Genomic DNA, 21,507 nt, shown 5'->3' with positions numbered 1-21,507 from the left:
TTAATTCATAGAGGCTGAAGGAGCAAATCCATGGAGGATACTGAAGATGTGAGAAGGATGATATATGGCGATTTACTTTTGTCATTAATCTGCGGATAACGTGGCTATTGATTGAGGGAGACCCCTGAAACCATGCAGTGCAGGATCCCCGTGGGGGGCAAATTTCAACATTGTCTTAGCTGGAGCAGGACTTTGCTCACTGAGCTGCCCCACCGAGAAGAATAGGATGAATTCTGTAACAGAGGAATCAGTTTGTAAGTTTTGCATTGTTTTGTCAGGTTAGTTAAAATTGGGAAAGAGTCCTAGGTTGCCTAAATATGATGGATTGAAATGTCTGCCAACGTTTCAGGAAATAGTTTTTTTTTTTTTTTTTTTTTGTAGTAGTTGTACATGTCACTTTTGTGCAAGCTTCTAGCATGTCAATGGCAAATCTTACCAAAATGTTAATAGTATTTTTATATAAACATATAAATATAAACTATATAAACAGCATTTCTAAAGAAGCTAAAAAGTTTTCAGTGCTTGGGGGTCTTTGAAAGTTGTTCTATTGTCCTCTTTCACAAACAAGCTGCACATTGTTTTAGCTGCCTTTATCCGTGTGATCGTGACAGCCTTTTTCGATGTTGTTGTTATATTTGATTCAGGGATCCTAATATTACTTGTCTTAGTTGCTTCAGTTAGCTGAAGACTGGGTCTGGTTTATGTAGACTTGAATTTAAATGTGCAAATTATCTCATGTTCCCAGGAGAGTTTTACAGTCAAAGTTGAGACTAGATTATATAGACACTGGGGAACATAATGACCAACTTGCTTGGGGTCCCCCCTTGATTACTGGAACAATGTGAACACTTTAAATATATGGCTGTGATTAAGTATAGAAATTAAAATCTTAGTTTAGGTGTAGTAGCTACTTAAGCATGTCAGTCTGTCACTGCAAGTAGGAATAGCAACATGCAAGGAAAGGAGCAGAAAGGCAAGTGAATCCATATGCTTAAACAGAAAGTTCAGGAGGTTATTTGAGCAAAAGGAATAGCTGTCAGAAACTGGAAATCCAACACTAGTGAATCCTGGAGACAGAGGCACAGGCTGGAGTGGACAGTGTGAGAAGGAAACTAAGGGGCCTGAAATGGAATTTGAAGAGCAAAGAGTCAAAGAGAAAAACAAACAACAAGAAATTCTTGTGGTATATTAAAGACAGGAAAGACTGAGAAAGAGCGGGTAGGTCCCCTGGGCATGCTGTTCTATACCCTGGAGCTGTCAACTGAGGGCTTCATACAGCTGCGTGTGAAGCATCCGATGCGAACTGCTTTGTGCTGTCAGACCTGGGGCTGGCTCAGTCTCTGGCTTTTCCTGCACGGCTGCTCCTTCACCATAACTGCGTTCTGTCGCCAAAGTCCATCTTGCCCCATCCCAGTTAACTGCAAGATCCAAAAATAAATTCAGAATATCCCCTGGATATTTTTGTGAAATGTTGATGGTTTTCAGCTAAATCAAATGTCAGATGTAGGGACTGATGGGTATATATCTTTGCATACCTCAGGGTCCCATTATAACATCAGCCCTTTTGTCTCTTCAAAGATGTGGGTGGATGTTTGTGTTGGCCAGTCTGACAGACTGCTTGGCTATAGTACTGTAGCTGAATAGAGTAGTCAGGGCTGGCAAATTAATGCTCTGGTATTGCAGAGAAATTGTTAATGTTCCTGAACCTGCTATAGGAAGAATCATTACATATAGAATATTAACTCCAAATTTCATAATGCTTGTATTCATTTATTCTGTCATGTTCAGAATCAGATTAACAACTTGGTGAGGTGCTCCTTTGTCATGCTGAGCAATCGCTTCCGTCCTGATGTTGAAATTCCCCAAGTAGCAAATCTCCCACCTGGCCTCTGAAGAGAAGATTGAAAACCAGCCCTCAAGGTCATATCCTCTATAATTTGGAAACACACACACACCCTTCACCTCATGCTGCCTTAGTTTTAATGGTTTGTGTGTCTCTGGGCTTGCTGTCTTTTAGTCTTCACTAAATTACTACTTGGTGCGTTCTCTGTAGCCCTCCATTACTAAATTACAGCGTGAGCTTTTTCAGCATCAGTGAATTTCCATTTCAGGGCAGCTTTGACAGCCCCTGAACAGAGAAGCTTTTGGTTCTTATGGCGTTTCCTTTCATTAGGATGGGGAAGTTCCTCCAAGTGTTGCGCATCTGTCTCTCCAAACACTTCTGTTTAAAAGCTCCATGTAGAGATGTGGTCTCAACCTGTCTGACAAGCCAGTACATCTTTCTGTCATGGGAGGGTTAAGAAATCAAGGAGAGGTGCTGCTTAGGACACATTCCTCTTGCTCAGGGCAGAGCCCCCTTCCCTGGCTTTGCATACAAGTCCTGTGGCCAGGGCGTGTTGGGAAAAGGAAGGGTAGGAATGCAGCCTGATCAGGATTTTTAAAATAATTTATTTTTCTACCTGGAATAAATTTTATTAAATTCCTCCTTTTCCTTACTTACTTCAGTAGCATCTACCCTCCTTCAGTCTTTGCTGCAGGTGAGGCATGTCTGTAGGAATAATCCAATCCCAGAGACATCTACATTGTGAGAGCTCCTTTAGTTGATGAGAGTAGGAGGATTAGGCCCTGCTCCCACCTGCTAGCTGCCCAGACCAAAACCAGGTGGTGGTGTTTGATGAGATCTGTATTATGTCTTGTAGAAAGGTATCTAATGGAAATTTATAAGGGGATTTGCAAGTAGTTACACATAATATCTCTGCACAAAATCATGACATCTTAAAGCTTAGAGAGGATTGAAGCTTTGTGTGGAGTGGCACAGGTGGGCCAGGGAATTGCTGCAGCCAGTGAAAGGTAGTGAATGAGCATCTAAATGTCTTTGGTTATGACGTTTTGAGGCATTTAAGGCATGATATTTCCAGGAGATTGGAAAATTTTTGGCCAAGGCCAAATGTGTGAGGACCTGCTGGTATATAAAATTTCCTGTACTAGAATAATGAGACGAACATCACTTTCCCCCCTATAATTCTGTGGAAGAGCAGCGTTAAACAAGATAGAACTGAACGACAAGAGAATAAACTTCAACAGTCTGACATTGGTGGAATGAGAAGGCAAGAGGTTTGTCAGAGGAATTCAGACGGCCGTATACAATTCTGATGATTTTGCAAAGTTTAAGGCCGGTTTCACAAATCCTCGTTCTTGGCAGAAAACTTAAGTGTGCACTGAAGTTCTGTGGGGATTTTGTGGATTAAGAACTGTATTGCTGAAACAGTATCAACTTCACATATGCCAAAAGGCTTTCTTGAACTGGGTCTAAAACACAGCAAATGTGTTTTTCTTCAGAGCCTAGAATTTCTTAAGCTTTATCTGTGACCCTCTCATTTCGGTCTATTGGTAATTCCCTTACTTGCTTGGGTGGTGGTTCCTCTTGTGGTTTTTGTTTTCATTTTTTTTTCCTCCCCCCAATGCTTCTGAAGGGATTGATCCCAGTGCAGGGTTATACAGATAAAGTTTCATGCCAAAGGGTATTTGTTAAAATAAGCAATCATTTCTGGGGCTTCAGAGAGCAGAAATTAAACAGTGGAAGCTATCTTTTAAAATGGATTTAAAGATCCAGGAAGAAAAACTTTTTGGGATTTGGACTAAAAGCATGATACCTAGATGAGTAGGGTGCAAAGCTAGATTATTTTTATTGATTCCTTATGACCTTGAAATGAAGATAAGCATTTTAGAAATTTTCATACTGTCTGTTAGTTGAGCATTTGTTGGTGTCCATATGTATTTTAATTTAATATGAATTATACAAAGTTAGGACCAAAATGAACGCTGAAAGTTAAGTTTGTAGGATAGAACAGCAAGTGACTATATTGAGGAGCTCTGTACTTGCTGGTGAGAATTAAACTTTTTTCTTGTGAGAGTGCCTAAGAGTAACTGATACATGGCAGAGAATTAAAAACATTGCATGGATGTAAAGTCAGCACTATGGCTATAGTAAAGAGGATGGCTGCTTACTGGAAATTGTTTCACTATGCCTTTTTATATCTGAGATGTGCACGAGCTGGGGTTTCTGTTATAGCTCTGAAGGGAAATTTTGGACTTTGGGCTTAGGTAATTTCTGACCAGTAGGGGAACAAGCTGTCAATGAACATACCCAGCGTACTTAGAAGCAGGGAGACAGTTGCTCAGCATTATGGATGGTAAAATAAAATGTCATTTATAGCTGCAGCTTACAGCTCTGAAAGTCATCTGTCACAGAGAGGTCCCTCTGCAGCAGTGATACTTGCACGTGTCTCACGAAGGCATTGCGCTCCTTTGCTAGTTCGGGCAGCTCCCCAGGCTTCTTTACAAATGAGTAACACACATCATTTGCAAAGGGCATGTGATAGAGGCCAAATATTTTAGATGTGTCCAATTTTCCTGTAGTGTTTTGAGTTTTACTTGCCATCCTTTTAACCTATCTGTCGACCTGTTCGCTTGTGGATGGTTTCAGTTTTCCGAAGGACTGCCGTTCTGCAGTGCTGCTTGCATGCACGAGACTCTCTCATTCCTAGAAAACTCCACCGGCTTAGTTGGGGCTTGCTGAGGTTTAAGATAGCGTTTATGCAGATCAGTTTTGATGCTGATCATAGCTTTGGTGCTTTAATTCTGAATACCCGTTTGCTATGGTCTCTTAATCTACCTGAAAAGGGAAGCTCTCAATTGTAATTAAAGACAGCATTATATTGCTGCAATCAATCTTCTGTCAGTTCACTAACTGTTGGAAGTCTGCTGTACCGTAATGGCTAATTTGCTTTCATTATTAACGTGATTTATCTGCAATTCTTTTTTTCGTTATGCTGCTGAGTAAAAGATCGCAAAACTTTAAACAGAACTATAAAGGCTGTATATTTATGAGAGGTTTTAACAATTTTATATTAAAACTTCAGTATGACAGATGGATTTGACAGCTGGTTTGACCCACAATTCAAAGTATAATGTTTCTATAATTGAGTTTCCATCAGTAATGACCAAAGCTTAACAAAAATACCATAGTGATGTACCACATAGCTGTAAGCCGTAGAGGGAACAAAGTGATGACTTCAGTAGTGCTGAGAAAGTAGGAGAGAAAAGCTGGAATGCATTCCCACAAAAAGCTTCCCTTTGTCTCTGTTCGGGCCTGCGCCCAGTGAGGTAATTGAGAACATCAGCGGTCCTCAGCAGGTAAAGCTTGCGCTTAAATACCTTACTGAGGCGGGCCTGAAATGAAAAATGTGACGTTCTGGAGTGAAAAATGAGAGGATTGCTCCTTCTTGTGGGAAGAGGCTGAAAGGAAGAAAACAAGCTCTGCAAGCCTTTATGAGGCATTTTCACTGACTTGTGACATAGTAAGGAGAAAGTGTACCAGAAAAATGGGCAGACCGGGTTGCATGCTCTTCTCTCCCTGAGGAATGAGCACGTCCTGTGGCGAGGGGCACCTCTGAGCTGAGAGAAGGGGCGTTACTGCAGCATGCATGTCTCTCGCATCTTGCAGGTGAGGGCACGTGAGCAATTTACTTAAGTGGGAACTTAACGGGGCGTCTTGTTCTCTCTGGTGACCTGTCTCAAGAACCCCTGTTAACAAAATGAATGTCAGCTCTTTAAGCTATGCCATCTATCAAAATCACAAATGGTCTTTCTGTAGTAGTTCTTGAAGGTCAGCAATCCCAGAGGAGAAACAGTTGCTCACTTAACAAGCCTCATGTCCCCAGATGTGCAAACTTCAGGAGTGCTGAGGGGAGCTTCTTAACTCATCTCATGACTCAGGCCGATCCATGAGTCAACTTGCTCAGATCCAAGCCCCAAAGCTTTCTGTAGAGGAACTTGAAACAAACAAGGCAGATTTATATATTCTTTATCTTTTTGAGCCTATTCTTGTCCTCTCTTAGAAAATCCCTCTGCTGCTGCTATTCCTGCAAAGAAATAAATTATGTATTCAATTGATATCTGACCACTAATAGACTTTAGGGATGAATAAGCAAACATGGGATTGTAATTAAGCAACTTCTTGAATTTAAGCAAATTCTGTGATCTTGTGAAGCCCTACTCATCTCAGAGGGTGTCGGGATATGTGTGGCAATGTTGCAGTATGGTGTCAAGGTGCCTTTCAGTCAGGGAGTGCACAATTTTCTGCATTTAAGAAATGCTGTTTCGTTGCTTTGATCTTTGGTCTTCATTGCTGCAGATGTGATTTTTGTTCTGTAAAATATATCTGTAGTCAGTGTGATTGGAAAAACTTACCTATAGGGTTTTCCTTGTTTAAGGAGGGAATTTTGGGAGAAAAATAGGCATGTGATTTCAATGGACCATGTGTTTTCCCTGTGGAATAACTGGAGCTAATTCCCTGCAAACATCTGGCTAGCTATCAAATTGCCAACATCTGTACTTCTGCCAGCGGTGACCCATATGCTGAACACATGCCAATCTTTTTACTTGAAGGAATTTGGGAGGATAAATTGAGGAGAAGCTCTTCACCATAAAGAAGAATGTTATATTTTATGGGACTATGTTAAGTATTTTTCCACCTCTAATTTTCCCATTGAGAGAGGCTTTGTGAGCATGTGAAACTTTAAAAAGCAGCACCCAGTTTGTTTTCCGAAGCTTAGTGACTTGGATTCAGTGTCTGTTGAAGTCAGTCATGGAAGTCTTTTCCACTCTTTCTTCAGGAATGCAGTACAATTCTTTGTTGTGAATGTAAAGAACCCCCCTGAACAAGTCAGCTTCTTCTAGCAAATGTCCTTTCAACTAAGTTGTGGCATGCTGCTATCAAATAAGTTTGCAAAATAATCTACCAAAGGAGACAGCTGGAAGTAGATGTTGCAGGAAGGGTTTTTTGTTTGTAAGCATTACTTGCCTGTATCTGTAATCAAATGTGAATGCCTTTGCCTTTAATGTAGGTGTCTATATACTTTTCAGTGTATTGTGGAAGAGTCCAAAGGCTCTCTCTCACCCTGTGGACAATACATTTAAAGGCTCGTAGCTGGTCTGTGGAACAATACAAAGAGTATTTTAAGCTGAAATTTGGGTGAGGGTGCTGTGTGTTGATATGTTACCAGTTTTAGTGGATAGAACCTGAAAGGCATGAAAACCACTGAATTAAAACTGTTTGCAGAAAGTGCTTAGAGGAAGGACTGTCTCTGTCACAACACTTAGCAATCGGGCTTTTATTTTTACTTTAGCTTATTTTGTTTAGGCTTCCTTATGTAGACTAACCTGAGGAAGAAAGATGGGTGAAGTTAGTAGATTCACAGTACTGCAAGGTGAAGTTTGTTACCCAGTCTAGAATCAGAAGAAACAGATGAAAGGTGTCCTGGCCCCTTATTTTGAAACTAGAAGTACACCGTGATTGCTAATACTGCCAATCAGTCTGACTGCTATGGTGAGCAATGATCCTTTTCCTTCTTGCAGCTGAGGGCTGGAAGCGTGTGAGCTCATGGAGCGAAGTTCTTGAGCCAGCGGGCAGTGCTGGGTTAGGCAGTCTTCGTTGCTGAACACACAGGGTCACATTATTGCTGTTCCCTACATAAAGATTGTCTTCTTCATTTTAAAGTTGTTGATAAATGCAGATTCAGTATAGATTCTAAAAAAAAAAAAAAGAAAAAAAAAAGAAAAAAAAGATTTTTTTTAAAGTCTTATTTGTGACCTTAGCCCTCAAATGGAACTCAGAATTTTATTTTACATTTCTACATTAGCACGTAGGCTTGAAGAGGGGAAACAAATCTGTTTTGTTAAGCTAACCCTATCTCTTGTGGCTATTTTTCTCCTAGATTTTTAGAAATGAGTCATAATAGACCACCTAACTAATTCAGCTGGAAATCATGAAACGGTTCATGACCTTCTGAAACAAACGTATTAGTTTTCCTACTGCCAGTTGAACTCCATAATCAGAGGGTCGAGAAAATTCTCCCTGGAGACTCCTGTCTGCTTGTTCTTCTGCTAATGAAAATATATCCAGAAGAATGAAAAAACTCTTACATCTGGGTAGACTGTATTCCTGCTTTGTCTTGATGGACTTAAGAGAGTTTTGGTTCTTTCTTCTTAGATATTGAAAAAAAAATCACAAATCTTTAAAAAATATTGTATCCTTTCCTTTCTCCATAGCATTTAATACACCAGAGGTATACAAATATAATACCTCAATTTCATCTGTGTTCTTGTGTGGCTTTTCTGCCAGGAAACATGAACATGCAGCGCAGCAGTTCATCAGAGGCAGGTTTTAGAGAGCACTCAGTACTCTGATGGAAGTGTAGATTGCATCTGTTTTCTAGGGATGTGTGTTAAGTTTTATACTTACCCAGTGGGTAACATACCCAATGGTCAGTGTCTCAACGGTCATCGGTGCCCCTATATAAATCAGGTGACAGAGAACTCTGCAGTGTTTTTCGCAAGCTCCACTTGCTTGATCTCTGAGCCTGATTGTGTCAAATCTGCAATGCATTTGAGCCCCAGTAGACCACCAAGATAAATGCCCTCCCACTCTCCAATGGTGGCATCTGTTCTCCTCTGGTATTAGTGTCTGGCACTGTGTGTTGTTGGCACAGGTTTCACCTTCTTTGGAGTTTTCATTTTCTGGAAGGCTGCACAAACAGTTTCTGGCATTGTATGTTTGGAATAGTCAGTCTCCTCAAGTAGTTTATGGCGGTATCTCTGCATATCCACATTTGACTTGTGCATTAGATGTCTCCTCACCTAACTGCATTTTGGAGCTTCTGGTTTTCATGTGGCAGTAGTCCACAGTTAGGTATGATTCGCTCCAGAACACACTTCTATATGTCCTACATGTGTTGTCATTTACGTGTTGTCCTCGCCCTCACCTAGGCATAGTTTCCAGTTAGGAGTTTTTTTGTACCCTATGCAGACCCAGCGCATTTGGAGCACTGTGATAAATGACACAGCACCGCATGTGTGCCAAGCCAGCCTGTCCTGCAGTGGTGAATGCACTGAGATTCTTCCCTGTGTCTGCTTTAGGTCTGTAAGCTATGCTGTATGTGCTAAGTATCTCACTCCAAACATAATTCTAATAAAAGCAGTCCTCTTGGGAAATCCAAATAGAAGCAGGAAGGAAATTACATGAAACACTTAAATCCTAGAGACTGCAGTAAGGCTACTTGCATGCAAGCATACATAGTGTGGTGATTCACGGCATTGAAAAATTGCTCACCCATGCGAGAAGGAATTGCTACAGGCCCCAGAAAGAAGGAGGTAATTGTTCTGCACCACTCCCAGTGGCGGTAGCAGTTCTGTCTCAGTGCTTTGCGTGTGCCGTTGCCCACAGAGTTACCTCCCTGGCTGGCCTCAGATGTAGGCATGCCCTGGCTTTCTTTCCTAGGCAGATAACAAAAGACAGAACTCGAGCTGTGTATTTCAGTGACAACCTGGTGAGTTCTGAGAAACGTGCAGTTGCAGTTTAATAATCAATCGCATATTGAAAATGGCACAAAACCTGTACAAGACTTTGGCATTGAAGGTTCTGCTCATTCAAAGGAGTTGCAGCCATACGTGCTGAGTATCTGTTCTGAAGAAACCAAACTGTGAGCAGCTTTTCTAGGGCCCAGTATAAATCCTGTCTAGCAGTGTGCAAGTTGGGATTGCTGGGTCAACATGCTTACCTTTTGGGGCTGGCTACGTTTTTGCAGCAATACTCCCATATGTCAAAAGTAAGCACAGCAAGAACCTTATTTGAAAAGATACTGGGAGTTTGCCTCATCCAGACAAGTAATGATCTAGAGTTGATTTTTAAAAAAAAATATTGTCCAAGCTGTTGTTTATGTCTACAGGAAAGCTTTTTTGTTTTCTAAGGAGAAATGATGACTTTTCAGTTCATTATACATCTTTGCAACCGTGCACAGGGTTTTAACCTGAAAAATAAAAGCAGCAGCTTTTTTTTTTTTTTTGTGGTAAAAACTTTTTTTCAGTAGAATATTTCAGTCAGACTTAATTTGAGCGATTTATAGACTTCTTCTGTGGATTTATCTTGAAATGTTGATTATTATAGAATTGTCATCCAGAGCTCTTTTGCAAGTGGTTAGTGCTGTAAGGCAGCATGGGAATGGTACGCTGCTTGCTGGAGCTGTGGCTTCCAGTTAGTGTTTCAAGGACTGATCAAATCAATCATCTAACATCATTTCTGCACCCAGTCTCAGGTGGCTGTCAAACCCCCTAAGATCTTTCAAGAAGGTTATCTGAAGAATCCAACTACCTTTTTGCAGTGTAGATACATAACTACTGGTGTTTTTTTCCCTTGTATATTGTGAGAAATTTTTTATAAAATAGTTGTTCTTGGAAAACAAATGAAAAGCATAGCTGATATTCCTGAAGCACAGCTGTAGTTCTCAGTTCAGTTACTTTGGCCCAACTCCTGTTAAAGCTGTGAATTCATGTTACTAAGTAATAACTGGCAGACTCGAACTTGAGAGGTATGAATTATACGCATGATCTTCTGGAATTCTGTCCTGATGGAAGGAGAGTAGTACCGATAGCCGCTGTCCTCAGGGCTTTTCCTGTTCTAGATCATCTTAGCACAGTGATGCTGTCAGCCTTGTACTGCACAAATATTCCAGAGGAACTATTTGCTTTATTTATCTGTCAGTGCGTGCTCAGAGGTGTCATAAAAGGTTAATGCCACATCTGGTCTCCAGCTTTCTGCTGGTCAACTGATCTGGTTTTACTTAAAACTGCTCAGTTTGAAAAGGAGTAATTGCACCCTAAGTGCTGCATATAGAAGTACTATGCAAATGTACTGACGTAGTGTATACAGAAATAATAAACAGCTACCTTTAATTCCTATCTCAGTCATTCTATTCACAAAAAGTTTGCAGGTGAAATAAATAGTAAGCAGTTCAAAATCAAATTAGCAAACTGCAGCTATTTTTGTGAAGCATAAAAACTTAGAGAAGTTTTTTCTGTAAACTTCCATATAGTCTGTTCTGTAAAAAGACAGGATGTGAAGACATGGGCAGGTATGATTTGGCACAGCACAAATGTAAAGCTTTTTCTAGTCTCTTTGATAAATGCTTTTGCAGCTAGTTGCAGCTTTGTTATATTGTTGATTTCCTTAACGATTAGGCCGAGGTAACCATTTAATTTGAAAAAAGTGTGTGGTTACTATTTCCCGCAATTTGGATGTATTCCCCAGCATGCAGACTGCAGAATTCGTTATCTGATTTCATGGCAAAACGAGCAGAGCAGAAAAGCTGCCTGTCAATGGACTGCTCTATTGTGCGTAAGGCGTCTGCTAGGCTTACATGTCTGCCTACCTCTTTTCCTTTGCATCTCCAGCCTGTGTAGCAATGAGCCTATTTTAAGCTTGGTGATATTACATCTACTGTTGACACTGCCAGGATTGAATACTCACCAAAAGAGAACCCAAAGTTAAAGGTTTCAATGTTCATCAGTCTCACCAAAATACGAGCTGCCTGTTTCCTCCCCTCCTCCTGGTACAAGATTGCATGGTAAGGAAGCTGGTTAAGTTTATGGAAGAGGGGGAGGAGAACATGCTGTAGGAACGCTTGATTCCTGAAAGGACGTGTGTGATGGCCAGGGATGGCAGTCAGAAGGGGTGGCTGCTTCCTGTACAGCGGCAAAGAATAGGTTTGTGTGTATGTAAAGGACAAAGCTAATTTTTATGCTGTAATGCATGTTTCAGATGGTGCTTAATGGTGCTGGTTTCTCTTGCTGCTACTGGAAGTCAGTCTCCCAACAGACCATTTGGAAACTAGCTTTCTTTAAGTGTCTTAGCTTTGCCTGCACTATTGAACTCTGAAACTCATATGTGATTCTGTGATTGCAGCAGGCCTTCCCTTCCCAGTGTTATACCTGGCAAAACGCAGCCCTGGTACAGGGGATGTGACCGAGGAAAGACCAGGTGGCCATATGCCTTGGAAGTCTCATTGCTAGACCTTTTTTTTTATGCACTTGTAACTTTTCAGAGGTTTTCATAAGTTGAAAACAGGCTTAAATATTTTTGGAACTGAGCAGAGGGTAGAGGGATGATAGTAGCTTGTAAATAATGCTACCCATTGATTTCTTGTTAATCACGTTATCCATAGCTATTAGGAGGAGGCAAACTTCTTACTATTCAACTTGAGCAGAGATTTCTATCAACAGATACATGATGGGTTATTTATCTGACGTTCTCAACATAGGTATGCTCAGGGAGAGACTGTTAAGTGTAAAGACCTTGCCCCTAAATGCTGTAATGCAAAACTGTTGTTTTTGCTCTGTCTGATCTGTATTCTGAAGGACTGATTGGCTTGTAAAGGTAGCACACTCTCTTTGCTGTCAAGGTGAGTGAATTCAAGCTTCCCTTCCCCCCCTTCCCGACGCTAACTTTGCCTTCTTGCTTTTGGGTCTCTGTTTCCCATTCTGTGTTAAAAGCAGCTACAGGAGGTGAGTAGAAAACAAGAGGTGCTTCCACTTGACCCAGCTTCTGAGAGTTTGCAGATTTTTCTCTGGCCAAAATGGTTAGGAGCAAGCTTGCAAAGTTTCCTGCATGTTGGACGTCTTACTTCCCTGAGCCCTTTGATAGAATGATGTTTATTAAAATGTTATGTCTCATTAACTTTGTGAAAAGCAACTGCATTTATATATAGGAAGCCTGCCATTCTAAAAGTAACAACACATGAAAAAGTGAAAAAATAGGGTATTCGTAAAAAGTTGTGGAACTTCGTTTAGCGTAATAATTCAGGATAAATCAGAAGAAAACATCCGGTCTGACATTCTATATTGTGACATTTTGCCAGTAGCAAAGAAATGAAGCTTCAAGTTCTAAGTTTTCAAAAGTAGCTTAATGAATAAATGGATTTCAGGTTCTGTCTCTGCAAACATGACACAATTTGGTTTGCACTTCCATTCTTTTTGAAAGTAACTGTGAGATCTTAAAAACAAAGAAACAAAACCCTGCTCATGTTGTTTAATGATGCTATTTGAGCAGTCTTTGTTGTTTTCATACTTGTAAATATGTTTGGAGGTCATTGCATATCTGAAATCGTAGAACTCTGAATTTTATCATGTGTGTCATGTAGATATGTACGTGTGACTTTCTGCTGTGTACTTAGTACTCTGTATATCAAATTGCAAATAATTTGTACTTCATTCCTACTGCTGCAAAACATTAATATGTTGTCCTGTATTTTGGCAAACCATAAAGATGCAGAAGATTCAAAGGACTTGAAAGGATTAAAAGGAAGCTATTGTTCAACAAACTATAGCTTTCATTCATTCTGTAACTTTGTAATAAGTGCAAGATGTTGAAAGGAAGGGAGCCAAATATTAGTGTGGTCCTGAGAGACCAAAGAAATAATGGAGCTATGTAAATTTGTCATTCTTCTTTCATGATCACACTCAAATCTAAAATGTATGCAGATGTTATTCCTGTATAGATAGATTCACTGTTTGTTGCTACTTTTGGTTTATTGAATATTACTAAATAGTTTCAGTAATGTTTATAAGACAATGTTTTCCCTTTTAGTAGTGTGGTGTTGGTTTTTTTGTTGTTGTTTTTTAAGTTAGCATGCTTTCAATTATTCCAGAACGTAAGGAATTATTCATGTAGTGGAGAGCCATTGCATTAGCAGGGTGGTCTTACCTTGTCAGTGCTGTGGGCTAGGTGCCAGCTCTGAGTCGCACACAGAAGCACAATGGCAGTAACAGTGACTTCCCTTCTACATCTGCGTGTCATTGCACTCACTTTTATGACGTTGGTCTTTGAAGACAAGGGGGTTCAGCCAGAGTAGGCCCACTATATCTGAGCCTCTGCTGCACAGAGGTGTCTGGTGCATAGATTAACTTTGTTTGGGGAAAATGGTTCCCACACTACCATTGCAGTGTTGGACACGTGGAAAGAAAGGAACACCGCATTTGGGTTGATTCATAATCCATTAAGCTGTAAGGTGCTTAGCCTGCTCCTGACGCTGCCATCTCAACCCAGTCGTTGCTTACAGAACAAGGATTTCAATATTTTGTGAAAGTCTGGAAGAACAGAGAGAAGGAAACTCTCTGTGCATGGCTGTCATACTTGAATCCAGATTTTTTTGGAAAACTCCTCTCTGAGGAGTTTCTATAGTCTATACTATCATTTAAAGTCTGTCTGTTTTTTTCCCCAAACAAAATTTCAGGTGGTGGAAGACTAGAGGAAATCTTTGGGAAATGCTGGCACAGCAGTTTCAGACAGACTGATACAAGCCTTCTTAATCTGTTTTTCCCACTTCACCCTGTTTGCAAGTTTCTTTAGCAAAAACACTTGAATTATGCAGCTTCTTCTGACATTACGATGGGCTGAATTGGGATTAAATCCTACTGAAGTCAGTGGTGTAGAAATTTAGCTCGTGGCTAGTTTGAGAGAAGTAAAGCATCCTCTGCATCAGGGTGGATGCATTCCTGTCAGAGTCATAGAATATGTATGGGGTTGGCAGGGAGCTGTCACTCAAAACCAAGCTATGCCATGCTTGTGGTGAGTAAGCATGGATACCATACATGCGGAGCAATGTTTGTGTGTTACATTGAGCATAATAAATTTTTCAGTGTATGTGAATAGTAGGAACCAGACTGTAAGCCCAGAATGCAAACTGTTTAGCTGCTTGGCCTGGCAGCCTCTGTGCAGCAAAGCCACTGTGGCATCTTGTCATAACTGGGCTTGTCTCCAGGAGCTTATTTTCAAACACCAGCTGTTCAGATGTGAAGTTTCCAGAGGTGAGCTCTATTTGATCAGTTGTGTTTGACTGTCACAGACTCTTCAGTGGTTGTGTCAGCTATTTTGTGGGTGCATGATAAACAATCTGAACAAAGTTTTCCTCCTGGAAGGTGATGTTGCATGATTTCATTAATGAGCTCCTGGTGTGTTAGTTCCAAATCCAAAGCTGGCTGTTGTTTGTCTCCCTGTAGCCTGAAATCAAAAAGCTGCTCTTGAAGAACATGAGAACAAATGTGGTTCTCTTCTTATTTATTTTAATACTAAATGAAGGCACACTATGTATCATGTCTTCCTCAAATTCAGGAGAATTTTGCTTGTGACTTATTTCTGCTCATAATCAATATATTTGCATGTTATGGTCCCTTGCTGTTGGTGGAGGGTTGAGATGAAAGGCTGTGAAAGACGATCAAATATTTCTCTCCTTGGAGTGTGTTTAGGCTTAGGATTCAGCTTTTTGTGAGTTCGAGGTTTGCTGTATTTGACAGCACAGATGAACGTCCTATTTCGGAGACAGTGGTAACTTTTGGGATCTAGAAACTGTACAAAGTATGATAGAAGTGCATTAGAAGTACATAATTAATCACCTTTAAAACGAGATGCTAAGGTTGCCTTCTCTGCACGATCAGAATGTAAACCAACTTCAACTGCATGAAGCCATGTTATTTCTATCTAAGAACATGCAGCTGATCCAGTAATTTGATTCTCAAACATCTCTTAATGCCTTATAACAAGAAAAAAAGACCTGTAGATTTTCTTCTCAAAGATCGTTTTTAGAGTGCCTGCAAGCACAAGTCTATTTTTGTGTCTGACCAATGGTGATAAGGAAGTAAGTGACACAGTACAGATGTTTACACCACATCTACAATCAGCAGAGATGATTTTTGTACCATATGCCTGATGTTTTGGCTCTATTTGCAGGAGGAATTAAGTTATCTACAATCACAGTTCTGTTATGCAATTAAAAATAAATGACACTGAAATATTTTAATTTCATACTTGTGTCAGAATAATGCCGTTCTGTTTAATTGAACACATAATTTTGACAGTCAAGAGAGATTTGAAGATAAAGCTATGTGGTTTCATAAGTGTCTACACTTATGGGCTATGTGGTTTCATAAGTGTCTACAACTTAGTATCCCAGGAGGCTCCTGAAATCTGTTTCCTTGGGATGTACGTCATCGCTGACTGTTTTGCTCTGATCTTTCACTGGGGGCTGTTTATTCTCAGGAAATTGAGGATACTTGCAAATTTGTAAATGCATTTCACTTAGTCTTGTTCAGATAAGGAGATGGATGGTTGCAGTTCAGACTTGACAGAAGCAGACGGGAAGGGGCAAGAGCGTAAGATTAAGATTGGCGTTGTTGTTGAAGAGAGTCCCTGCTTCCACTATGTAATGTAAACTGCACATCTGTAAGAGAAAAGGTATAAGTGAAGGAGGAAACCCCTAGGGCACTGTTTTCATGTTTTTAATATCCCCATTGCCTTTTCAGTATGATTAAAAATAGTGGTTAGATTTCCCCTACAAATAAAAATAAACAAGTGATTTGGCAAACAAAAAAATGTTGATAGTGCAGCAGCACACAGCTAACTGTGCTGTGGTTTAGGTTGTGTCGGTGTTTCCATCGCGAATCCAGTTTGGAATTTTTAATGTAGCTGTAAAAATCTGTTTCATTCTGAAACTTGGCAAGGTGTTTCTCTGTCTGAGAATGAACTTTCTTGTTTTTAAATGGAAGGGTATCTGATTTCTTTAAATTCTAGGATTTTATGAGCACTTCCAGAGCACTAGTTGTAATACCGGTGAGAACGCTGAAGTGGTTCTCAGGCAGAAGGAAGCAGCTCGTGGGAGGGGTGTGTGCGTGTGTGTGTAAAACATGGAGGATTTAATGTACGATGAAGTATTGTGTATTATCTGTCTGGTTAAATCACCCATTGTGGTGAAGGGATTGTAATGCTCCTGATAACAAGCAAGTTAGTTGCCCAGAGAGATGTAATAGGGGAAGGCACTGAGCAGGTTTTTCTACTAAACTTTGCCAGTGCATGCTAATCTTGATTTACAGGATTGTGTCTGCTCCTTTGCCAAGCTGATCTTTGGGTGAAATCAGTTTGCATTACGTGGCGCTGAATCACGTGGTGATGTTCAGATGAATGCAGAGTAGGATTAGACTGAAAATCCATTATCTGGCCAGTCCTCGGGAGGTATAAAGTGATAGGCTTCCAGCCTCGACTGGAACTACTCGCCATCCAGAGAAGTGCAAGAATGATTTATGTCAGAGGCTTTTTGTTGTACAGCTTCCAAAGAAAACAGTCAGAATGGTTCAGATTACTGCCTTCTGTGTCCTTAAAATAATCTTGGGAATTGATTCCTTCCTTGCCTCTGTCTACAAGTTCTAGCACCTCCCGCAGTGTTTTGGGCAGATAACATTTACCTTTCACAATTTGAAATGCATTAACAATTGCACTTTTTAAATTTTATTTTTTTGTAGGTCACTTGAAAGTGGTGTAGTCAAGTTCAGGAAAACAGTATTTCACTTATAATTTCATTTAATGAAATGAAATTTCATTAAAATTAGTTAGTTCATAGGGACTTGATGTTGAGTCCTGCCCGACCACTGGCTGGAGCCCAGACCTAGCCAATGTTAACAGAGAATTTCTTCACATGGCATCTTTCTTTCATCCCTGAGTTGTTCTTTGTGGGAAGTGCATCTCAGCCATCCACTCGCAGCTCTGTGAAACAAAGACTTCAACTTCTGTTTGCATTCACATATCTTTTCATTGAGCTGCTGCCCAGCAGCTTTATCTGAAAGTTGCTTTTTGTATGTTAGCTTTGTCTAGCCTTTCATTCTAGCCCACATTGACTCTGCACGTCAGCTGTCCAAATGTGTACAAGTATGTATTATACAAGCCTCGACAAGACTGTAGGGCCTTCACTCTTTTTCCCATTGTTGATGTAGTATTTTGTAGCAGTAGATCGTCTGAGATGAAAAGCTGATAATACTTAAGCTGTGATTGTTATCAAGATGTTGCTTTCATTAAACTATTAAGTTATTAAATCATTTCAAACAGTTGTAGTTGAGAAGTACAAGTAATGAATGAGGATCATCATTTCTGTGCACTGATGAGATGTACGTGTTATTCTTTGACTTCTTCAGACTTCACTGCATCTTTATTACAGCTTTACAAGAAGTTTGAATTTTCACCCTGTGTTTTATTAAATGTGGATATTCTACCATTATTCATGCAGTCCAGTGCAGCAGTAGTGCTGAGATGGGTGTTTCACAGACCCCCTCCTGTTACCAGTTACTCCTGTCTTACAGTTCCAGAATTGCATAATTCTGCCTATTCGAGTATTTTTCTCTGCAGTTTTATAGGAACATATACAAGGCATTAAAAATGTTGTACCCCTCCCTGCGTGCTAGAAACCAACATCTGTTGTTGATGTAGAGGGATGTTTTGGTAATGTGTCTGGTTGGGCTGTCCAGATGCAGAGGCAGTTACAAAAGCCATCTAGATAGATCTGTCTGTGGAAGCCCAGCATTGGCCGATAGAGTTTGGGTCAGGGTCTAGCCAGCCAGAATACAGTAAGAATTTTCTTAAGAAAATGCTTGTGTATTACGAGTTGCCTTTATTAAGCACATGTAATATTTACCTGTCTTTTTAATCATGTTAACGATGAAAGCAGTGTTAACTATTAGTGTATTCGTATTGCAGATTTCATGCAACTCTTGGTGTCCCTGTTCAGGACAGTAAAGTTATGTGACTGAGATGTAGCTGCTGGCTATTAACATCGGACATCTTTCTTTCTCTCTCCCCTTCCCTTTTTTAGAGGCCTTTGAGTCCTTGCTTCGCTTAGCTGAAAACCGCACAAGTTCCCTTTTTGAGACAGCTTACAGACCTATGGCGAAAGAAGCAGCAGAGCCTGTTAAAAAGCTTTTTAGAGACATCTCTCTCTACATCCTGGGCGCAGAGACTACAGTGGAAGATGCAGTATTAAGATTCTTTGACAGTCTCTTTCCTCTTGTGTATAGTCGGCTTATAAACCCAGGAATTACAGATTTATCAGAGGACTATACAGAGTGTCTAAGACTTACGAGGCAAGACATAAATCCTTTTGGACGCTATTCTAAAAACATGGTTACAGAGCTGTCAAAATCTCTTTGGGCAAGTAGGATGCTCAGCCAGGCCCTCAGTCTGGGCATCGAAGTAATAAATACTACTGAACATGCAGTTCTCAGCAAGGAATGCAGCAGAGCTCTGGTGAAGATGCAGTACTGCCCTCATTGCCAGGGCCTGACGCTAATCAGACCCTGCGTCGGATATTGCCTCAATGTAATGAGGGGCTGCTTGGCCAGTGTGTCAGAACTGGATGCCCAATGGAGGGAGTATATCTCCACGCTGGAGTATCTGACGAATGAGATGGCTGCCTCTCATGACCTGGAAATCGCCCTGACAGGAATCCGGAACTCCATCAATGAAGCCATCCTGCATGCACAGCTGAATGGACCACAGCTCTCTGCTACGGTAAGTACTCTCTAATTATTCCCTACTCCCATCTATAAGTTTCATTATTGGATGAATAAATATTTGAACAACTTGGTGTTGTCTTTGGATCAATTTTTATTTTTTCAGCCAGATCTTTTTTAATAGTTTGTGAAAATATTACCGATAATTATGATGGGGTTCAACAGAGTCTGCACTGAAATGAAAGTGGGGAAAATGTTTGTTCCTTGAGAAGCAGCTTGGTAAAGCAGATAGCTCTGGCTTGTCTGCAGAATTTTCTAAACAAAACAAAGGGAGTACATTATACTTGATATCAACAGCGTATTTTCATACTCTAAAACATCTGATCCTGGAACTCCAGGAGCAGTGTTCCCCTGGTGTGTGAATATTTGTAATGTGTGTGGGCTTTCCATAGGCAACAGTGTAAGGGCTTAGAAGTGTGTGTTTCTAATTAAATGCAAAGAAATTAATATTTCGATAATTTTACAGTTGCTTCATTTTTGTGCTGACCATTGAGACATCAGGAAGGTAGTAGAGTTCTATAGTGAGTACACTCCTCCAATGAAAGTTGAAAAAAATAATTCTTTGACAGCATTTACACAAGCAGAGGAACAAAATACATTTAAATGGTTCTGTCTTTTGTACGTGGTTGGTCTCATAAATAACAGTAGCATGTGACTGACAGGTGTTCTCTCAAGGTGTTGAAGATTAGACCAGAAATTACTGAAATGAGTAATGGTGCTGCTGGCATCATCTCTATGAAGTTCCACAGGACTGTCAATGCAAAAAATGTAGTAGTGTGGCCTTAGGCAGGAGAAAGAGTAATCTGAAAAAAGAGATGCAGATAGATCCCCCTTTCTCAGGGAAGGAATTCTTGCAGAGAATAAATGAGAAGGAAATGCAGAGATCTATAAAGTTAATTCCTATGCTGAACTCTGGCCATCATATTATGTAAGAGGGGGAAAAAATATAAAAAAAGATGTAGCAGAGGGTGCTTTTAAACTAAGAAAATAGTTTATCAGGAGGAAATGCCTGCGTGTTTGTAACCTTTCAAGTTACCTAACGTCACATCTCTCTTCAATTTAGAAGAGCTGACAGAGGCAGATACTGACAGAATATAAAAGAAGTCTTTGTTTATCTAAACAAATAATCCCCCCCACACACACTTTTAGTAATTCGATAGAATTTTCACTGTGTATTTGGAGTTACCTTAGTCTGTGTTGCTTGATGTTCTCCTTTTCATCCATGACCCCTGTATCTGCTGGTTTGATATCTGGAGATAAACATATAAACATGAAATATTAAGAAAAAATTTGTCCAATTTCTTGGCTACTGCACAATTGGTGTTGGAGTCTATGTGCATTGTAGGACAGATCTTGCTTGTGCTAATGTGTAGTTGGTAGCATCATAAAATATACTATAAAGCAGTGCTAGGCCTAGGATGCGTAATCAACAATACTCTCACATCTACTCTAATTTTCACTATCATGTTATTTATATGTGTGTCTAGAAAGGAGATGAAAATGAAAAATATTCTTAATTGTTACCGATTAGTTTTATCTGACTATAGGTAGGTGCCTCTTTAAATTGTCACACTATTTCATTATCGATTACACAGAAATAGTTAGGAATAAACTGAAGCTTCCTGGCTACTAACAGCCAAAATGGTCTGACAGGTATTTCCTGCAGTGTATGCAATTTAGGTAGCATATGCTACAAAATGCTAAAAGGTAATTCTGCATTGCATTTATAAGCCTCTTAATATAGTCTTATCTATTTTGCTGATGGAGTAGAATGCATAATTCAGGTGAATATCAGATAATTACAGATGAAGTTAATGAGGGCATTGCTTCTAGCTGATTTTTGAAGCAGAATTACCTCTGAGGGATCTTTGACCATTAAAGATAATTGCTATTCAAATCACTTTACCTGGGTCTTTCTCACTTCCCTTGCACTAACTTTAAACATTTTCTTTCTTCCAGTAAGAATGAATTCAGAGGGAGCTGTTGTGTTTGAAACTATTTTTTTCCCCAAAGTTCTTTGTTTTCTCCCACTACTGAAATCTGTGCGCACAAAAAAAAAAAAAAGAGTTGAGTGTTGTTTGAGAGACTGCTCTATAGGATAGCAAAGGACGTTTTCTGTTTGAAAATGATAACAAACTGGCATATAGTTTTCCTCAGTCCGTAACTTTTTCAGATGTCAGATTTCTGCAGGTAAGATTATATTTTGAAGACAGAGCATGTTTCGTTATTTGAGCAAGCGTTTAGTCTGATATTGATTTAGAACTTTCCTGATTAGTTACAGAGGCT

General features: G+C 40.0%; 1 protein-coding gene across 4 annotated transcripts in view; it reads left to right on the top strand.

The window, feature by feature from the left end:
• LOC121074895 (glypican-5-like) overlaps window positions 1-21,507 on the top strand; it is a 427,275-nt gene that overhangs the window by 120,744 nt on the left and 285,024 nt on the right. For all 4 annotated transcript variants that reach the window (XM_040567526.1, XM_040567528.1, XM_040567527.1 and 1 more), the window contains one exon: window positions 18,525-19,219. In XM_040567526.1, the coding sequence (XP_040423460.1) occupies window positions 18,525-19,219 (695 nt within the window). The remainder of the gene's footprint in view (window positions 1-18,524; window positions 19,220-21,507) is intronic.

Source organism: Cygnus olor, chromosome 9 (genome assembly GCF_009769625.2).
Source record: "Cygnus olor isolate bCygOlo1 chromosome 9, bCygOlo1.pri.v2, whole genome shotgun sequence".
In the NCBI taxonomy this organism is placed as follows: Eukaryota; Metazoa; Chordata; class Aves; order Anseriformes; family Anatidae; genus Cygnus; species Cygnus olor.
Note: the sequence above shows the minus strand (reverse complement) of the source record. Positions and strands in the feature narration are given on the sequence as shown.